Source organism: Bidens hawaiensis, unplaced genomic scaffold (genome assembly GCF_021521415.1).
Source record: "Bidens hawaiensis isolate Kalapana, Puna unplaced genomic scaffold, B.hawaiensis_p1.1 tig00006068_1, whole genome shotgun sequence".
NCBI classification, from domain to species: domain Eukaryota; kingdom Viridiplantae; phylum Streptophyta; class Magnoliopsida; order Asterales; family Asteraceae; genus Bidens; species Bidens hawaiensis.
The window spans coordinates 1270168-1277615 of NW_027491401.1; the positions used below are offsets into that span (position 1 = coordinate 1270168).

General features: G+C 34.6%; 1 protein-coding gene across 1 annotated transcript; it reads left to right on the forward strand.

Moving 5' to 3' along the window:
• Nucleotides 1-712: 712 nt before the first annotated feature.
• LOC143631412 (E3 ubiquitin-protein ligase RSL1-like) lies at nucleotides 713-7102 on the forward strand. Its single transcript, XM_077100179.1, has 3 exons — nucleotides 713-1350; nucleotides 3130-3267; nucleotides 6913-7102. Exons 1-3 carry the CDS (start codon nucleotides 857-859, stop codon nucleotides 7100-7102), a joined length of 822 nt encoding a protein of 273 aa, XP_076956294.1. The 5' UTR covers nucleotides 713-856.
• Nucleotides 7103-7448: the final 346 nt, after the last annotated feature.

Consider the following 7448-nt stretch of genomic DNA (forward strand, 5'->3'; position numbering starts at 1 on the left):
TCGTCGTTCTAAATAACAACAATAATAATCACATTTTCGAGCACATACCCAATTTACCGTGTGTACGTACGTCAGAGAGTTCTGCTCTTATGGGAGTCAACGTTATGGTTCCCCGAGAGAACAATCAAGCCAAAACTCTGAAAATCAGCGTGAACACAATTAAGATAACATAGTCTAACATGTCTTCAAATTAAATAGTATACTAACATAACACTCTTAAAAAAAAACTCTTTCATTCTAAATATAAATAACGAGTTTTTTACCCGGCGCGTTGCGCCGAATAGGTTAGTAAAACTTAGACGGTGGTAAACCCCAAGTGTTGAGCCAGTAAGTCGACGCAAATTCGGTCGGTTTCGGTGATGTGCGTTATTGTATTGGAATTAAAACCAGAAATAAAACCAAAAAATTATAAAAATTGAGGTGGACCAATGTGGTGGCGTCGGTCGGTAAAACTCGAACTTGATAAAACTCGATAGTTGTCGATCCCGGACGTTGAGACGGTGAGTCTACGAGAATTAGGTCGTTTTCAATCATGTTTGTTATGATACGAAAACTAAAAAATTGACGTTCGGTCGTTTTCGTTACGCTCATTATGGTGATTGAACTAAAAAACAAAAAAACTTTAAGTACCAGTTCGGTGCCGTGACCCAATAATAATAATAATACTAATAATAATAATAATATCTTTACATTATTTTCCAAGTAGCACAAACCCAATTCACACTCCTCTGTACTCACAAAAGACTCATAAAGCAACCTTCAAACAACACACACAAACCCTAATTCTTTCTTCCAATTTAAGCTTCAATTTCACTCCATATGTAACACCCAATTTCATTTCAATTCAATTCAATCAATGGGTAACATACACCCTAAACTCAAACACCCACAACCCGATTCACAACCCGAATACCCACAACCCGAATCCGACCCATCATCACCATTCACCTGTGAAATCTGTATCGAACCCATAACTCACCCTAACACCAAATTCAACAACAGTAACAAATGCACACACCCATTTTGCACAGACTGTATGATCAAGTACATACAAGTGAAGCTACAAGACAACGTGTGTGATATCAAGTGTCCAGCAGTGGGTTGTGAGCAGTTTGTTGAGGCGTTAAGTTGCCGTGACAAGATTGCACACCAGGTGTTTGATAAATGGTGTGATGTGTTGTGTGAGAAGACAGTGTTGGGGTTTGATCGGGTTTATTGCCCGAACCGGGAGTGTTCGGTGTTGGTGGTGAATGAGTGTGGGAATGGGGGGAGTTTGAAGAAGTGTGTGTGTCCCAATTGTAAGAAGCAGTTTTGTTTTCGGTGTAAGGTCCCGTGGCATGCCGGGTACAGGTACGGGTGCGGGATGAAACGGGAGAAAAACCGAAACTTTGGTTTGTGAATTTTTTTAAAACAGCCCAGTTTTGGCTTTTTCGGTTTTTGGTTTGGGTTGGTTTTGGAGACAAAACTAAAAAATGAAACTTTGGCTTTTGGTTTGTAAGGTGCCGTGGCATGGGGGGTACAGGTGCGGGTGTGGAATGATTCGGTTGGGATGAAACGGAACCAGTTTTTGAAACTTTTGAAAACTGTTCGGTTTTTTTGGTTTTGATTTGGGTTCGGTTTCGGGATAAAACCAGAAAATCTGATCGGTTTTGGTTTTTGGTGTAGGTTCGGGTCGGGTTTGGGATGAAACTTGGGAAAAACCGAAACTTGGGTTTTTGAAAGTTTTGGAAACTGTTTGGTTCGGGTCGGGTTTGGGATGAAAAGCGAGAAAAAATGGAACTTGGGGTTTTGAAAGTTTTGGAAACTGTTTGGTTTGGGTCGGGTTTGGGATGAAACTGAATTAAAAAACCGAAACTTTGGTTTGTGAAATTGTTGAAAATCGTTTAGTCTCAGTTTTTTCAGTTATGATTTGGTTTGGGTTTGGGACGAAATGGGAGAAAAAGCAAAACTTCGGGGTTTGGTTTTGGTTCGGTTTGAGTATGTTTTGGGCTAAAACCGTACTAAAAACGGTTTTGTAGTTTTTGAAAACTGTTTAGTTCGGGGCGCGGTTTTGGTTTGGGTTGGGTTTGGGATGAAACGGGAGAAAAACTGAAATTCCGGTTTTTGAGTTTTTGAAAGTGGTTTGGTTTTGGTTTGGGCCGGGTTTGGGATTAAACTGAATAAAAACCGAAACTTTGGTTTGCGAAATTTTTGAAAACAGGTCAGTTTCGTTTTTTTTTCAGTTTGGTGTTTGGGTTGGTTTTGGGCTAGACAGAACCCAAAACTGAACCTTTGGTTTTTGAAAACCATTAAGTTTTAGTTATTACGGTTATGATTTGGGACGGCTCGGTTGGGTTTGGGTCGGTTTTGGGCAAAAACTGAGCAAAAACTGAAACTTCGGTTTTTGACATTTTTGAACGTGGTTTGGTTTGGTTTAGAATGAAACGGGAGAAAAACCGAGATTTCGGGGTTTGAAAGTTCTGAAAGCTGTTTGGTTTGGTTCGTCCTTGGGCTAAAACTGGACGAAAAACTGATTTTGTAATTTTTGAAAATCATTTAGTTTCGGTTTTTGGTTTGGGTTGGTTTTGGGCTAAAACCGGACCAAAAACCGAAACTTTGGTTTTTGAAAATTTTGAAAACCGTGAAGTTTCTGTTTTTGGTTTGGGTCATTTTTAGGCTAAAACTGAACAAAAACCGAAACTTCAGATTTTGAAACTTTTAAAACTGTTTGGTTTTGGTTTAGGTTTGGTGTCGGTTGGTTTTGGGCTAAAACCAAACCAGGAACCGTTCGATTTCTGATTCATTTAAAACCATTTAGTTTCGGTTTTTGGTTTGCGTTCGGTTTGGTTCTTCGGTTGTCATTTGAGCTTCAAAATTTCGGGCCGGAAAATTTTTTTGGCACAGAATAATGATTTTGGGAGTAATTCACTTTGTTAATCATTAACTGTTTGGTTATTATGCATTTCGATTATAATATTTGAGTTACATATATCAAATTCTTATAAATAATTTAAAATATAGAAAATGAAAATTTTAAAATTCGGTTTGGTTCAGTTTTTACAGATTTACCAAAACATAAAACCAAAGTGTCGGTGTTTTTTTGGTTCGGATCAGTTTTGTTATCGGTTTCATGGATACCTCTTGTTACAGGTGTGAAGAGAGTGGGGAAATGAGGGATCAAAACGACATCGCTTTTGGAGTTTTGTCTGAGAGGAAACAGTGGATGAGGTGCCCCACGTGTAGACATTGCGTCGAGCTTGTTAAAGGCGGTGCTATTGTTAGATGCAGGTAATTCTCATTTCTTTATATTAGAGCAAATTGATCAAGATTCAGTTATTATTATTATTATTATTATTATCTAAGTAGGTAATGCTGAAATATATCGGATATCGGTCAAGGACCGATATTTGAGATATCGGTTATCGCAGTGAGATATCATCAGGATATCAGTAGTTTTAAATTTTAATATCATGTAAAATTCATATATTTAGCAATTTAACACTAATAATTCAGTATACTCTCCTACCATTAACAAATTAACTTTTTGCAACTTTCAAAACACTAACAATCGTAGCAAGTAGGAACCGATTAAGACTTAAAACACTAGCATTGAACATTATAATTTGATAAGTAAGACATTAAATGGGAATATCGATGATAAGTCGTTCAAATATCAGTCCAATATCGTCGATATTATTGGTACCGATATTCTGACCGATATATTACCAAGGGACCGATAACTGCACCGATATATCGGTTAAATCAATTACATAGATTATTATAGATGATAAAATTGATTATTAACATGCTAAAAAAATGCACATTTTTTTAGCAATATTTATAACAAGAAAATATATGATTTGGGCATTTTTTGAAGATTGAAATTTTCTGTACATTTGATGGTTAACAAACCAAAAGATGCAAATGGATCTAAAGTTTTAAGAAAGTTTATTATTATTATAGTAATATAATTTGATAATAACAAACTAAAAGGTGCAAATTCTATCTTATTTTTTTTCTAAGAAAGTAATATGAATTTAAGTATCTTTCTTAGCCTAAGTAGGGTTATAGGTAATAGAATTAATGATTAACATGCTAAAAAAATGCAAATTATTATTAATATTTCTATCAAGAAAATATTTGATTTTGGGCATCTTTTAAACATTGAAGTTTATCTGTAGATTTGATGGTTAACAGACCAAAAGAAGCAAAATGGATCTAAAATTTCTAGAAAGTATATAATTTTGTAGTAATATAATTTGATGGTTAACAGACTAAAAGGTGCAAATTCTATCTTATTTTTTTAAAGAAAGTAATATGCTATTGGGCATCTTTCTTAGCTTAGGTAGGGTTATAGGTGAAGTAAGAGGAAAGTTTGCATCATATGCTGTTTCTTGATTTACTAATCAAAGAATCATCATCATCATCATCATCATCATCGTACTCAGTATATCCCACCAATAGCAAAGCTATAGTAGGGTCTGAGGAGGGTAAGATGTAGACAGCCTTACCTCTACCCCATAAGGATAGAGAGGCTGCTTCCGGTGAGACCCCCGGCTCGATAGTAGTTTTGCATCAAGCCTTGGACATAAGGCACATAGCACTCAATCATCGGGACACCGGCTGATCGGTGCATGTACCCTTGTCTTTCGGCTATCAACGCCACTACATGATGCCCGATTAACCGTCCGTCACTTTTAACGTTATTTTCACGAGATTAGTAAAATAACGTCAAAATTAGTGCAATTTCACTTTTGCCCACCCGAGGGTTCACACATATATACATCATATGTGCGCACCGCAGTGCTTGCCTAACTCTATTCCACAATTAGAAAAAAATTTGTTTTTTCGGGAATTTTATGGTAACTGATCCTAGCTAATATCAGTTGCATATCCACATTAAAAAGTCACGTTTTACACACGTATAATTTATAAAAAGATGAGAGTGTTTGAAATTTATGATTGTTGTGTTGTTTTGGGATTTGCTTGTTGAAATTGTTTATCTTTTATTTATTAGCTTATAAACTTAAAAAAAAACAATTTTTTGTAAGTTTTTTATTTGGCGTATAACAACTTTTGAAGTCGTCGTTTTTTTTATCATTTTTCATTTATAAACGCTATTTTAAGAGGCGTGTTATGGTATGCACAAGCTCAAAAGCTATATTTTTATAAAATAATTAAAAAAAGGAATATTGGATTTTAATAATCCAAATTTTGTTCCATTGGCCGGCATTAAGTCATACTTTAAAAATGTGTCACAACAGTCCGAAGTTTCGACTTATTGGCTGCCAACAAGCTTTTCACTAACAGGGTTAGATTCCGTTAGTTTTTGATGACGTGGATGATGATATGTACGATGATGTTGTAAGTGACGTGGGTTGATTATGTGCTAAAAAATATTTTTAAATTTAAATTAAAATTTTCTAAACAAAATAAATGACCCGAACCATATTTTAAAAAAAATAAACGAACCGAACCACTTGTTAATGTAAGTGGTTCGGTTCGTTTATTTTTGTTAAAAATGGTTCGGTTTGTTTATTTTGTTGAAATAGTAGTTTAGTTCGTTTGTTTTTGTTAAAAAACTGTGGTTCGCTTCGTTTACTTTTGTTAGAAAAGAGTGGTTTGGTTCGTTTATTTTGGTTTGATACTTAGTTTGGTTCGCTTATTTTTGTTTAAAAAAGTGGTTCAGTTCGTTTATTTTAGTTAGAAATTTTTTTTTTTAATTACAAATATTTTTTTATCACATAAACAGTCCATGTCACTATTTTTACCACATGTCATACACGCCATTATCCACATCATCAAAAACTAATGAAATCTAACCTCGTTAGTGAAAAGCTTGTTGGCGGTCTAAAGGTCAAGACTTGGATTGGTATGATACATTTTTAAAGTTTGGCTTAGTGTCGGCCAATAGGATAAAGTTCGGATTATTAAAATCCAATATCCCTTAAAAAAATAACTAAAGTTGTGTAAACAAGTTTACCCAAACACTAAGGATATGTTTGGTAAAAGTAACAAGAAGCTAGTAGTTATTTTCTAAAAAGCCACTTCAAGTTGTTTAGGTGTTTTTTGTGTAAACATAAAAAGCTACCAAGTCTCTCATCCAAACACGGCTTTTATTTTCATAAAGAGATCATTTTTAAAACTAAAAGCTTTAAGCTCCCAAAAGCTTGTTGCCAAACACACCCTAAGTAAGAGTTTAAACGAGACAATCCGTCGGATCTGAGCTTGCCTAAGCTCAAGCTCGGCTCGTTTTGAGCTTTATTTCTAAATCTCGAGTTTGTCTTGCGAGTAGTTTTTCTAAGCTCTAGCCTGGCTTTATTTATTATTTAATATTTAATTAATATACGTTTTAATTATTTTTTTTATGTTTGATATTTACTTTTTTTGTATATATAACAAAATTTATGCTATTTAGTTACGCTTATCATAATTTGATATATAGAATATTAATAGTTATATAAGTATATATTAAATGAAAATAATATAAATTACAGACTTGGTTAGGCTTGCGAGCTAGCTCGATAAGTGAAGCTTGACTCTATTATTTACCAGATAAGCTTGAGGTTTGAGCTCAGGCTTGCTTATTCTAAATTGTTTATTTTAAACATCGGTATGTTTATTTGATTTATAATAATAATAATAAAAAAAAATCAAATAAACATATCAATGTTTAAAATAAACAATTTAGAATAAGCAAGCCTGAGCTCAAACCTGAAGCTTATCTGGTAAATAGAGTCCAAGCTTCACTTATCGAGCTAGCTCGCAAGCCTAAACAAATCTGTTATTTATATAATTTTCATTTAATATATACTTATATAACTATTATTATTTTATATATCAAATTATGATAAGCGTAACTAAATAGCATTATTATTATTCATCAATCATAAAGAAGCTAATTATGACTTTGAACTGACATTATTTTTACAGATGTGGAATTGAGTTTTGCTACAAATGTGGTAAAAAGGTTGATCACCACTGGTGCAGTTGTCGACGATCGTCAACGATTTGCAAGTGGGTTTTTCATCTCTGCATAGTGATGCTGGTAGTATGGCCATTCTTTCTTCTATTTACAGCTATAACAAGAATCAACACCATTAACCGCACTCATCGGACCTGAGATTTAATACTTATATATATAATCATTGCACTAATTTTGACGTTATTTTACTAATCTCGTGAAAATAACGTTAAAAGTGACGGACGGTTAATCAGGCATTATGTAGTGGCGTTGATAGCCGAAAGACAAGGGTACATGCACCGATCAGCCGGTGTCCCGATGATTGAGTGCTATGTGCCTTATGTCCAAGGCTTGATGCAAAACTACTATCGAGCCGGGGGTCTCACCGGAAGCAGCCTCTCTATCCTTATGGGGTAGAGGTAAGGCTGTCTACATCTTACCCTCCTCAGACCCTACTATAGCTTTGCTATTGGTGGGATATACTGAGTACGATGATGATGATGAT

What these genes read in the sequence shown, in the direction of transcription:
- LOC143631412 (XM_077100179.1), top strand. Translation starts at nt 857, where the DNA reads ATGGGTAACATACACCCTAAACTCAAACACCCACAACCCGATTCACAA. An exon ending in CCGTGGCATGCCGGGTACAG is followed by an intron (nt 1,351 to 3,129) that starts GTACGGGTGCGG and finishes CTCTTGTTACAG; the next exon opens with GTGTGAAGAGAGTGGGGAAA. An exon ending in GGTGCTATTGTTAGATGCAG is followed by an intron (nt 3,268 to 6,912) that starts GTAATTCTCATT and finishes TTATTTTTACAG; the next exon opens with ATGTGGAATTGAGTTTTGCT.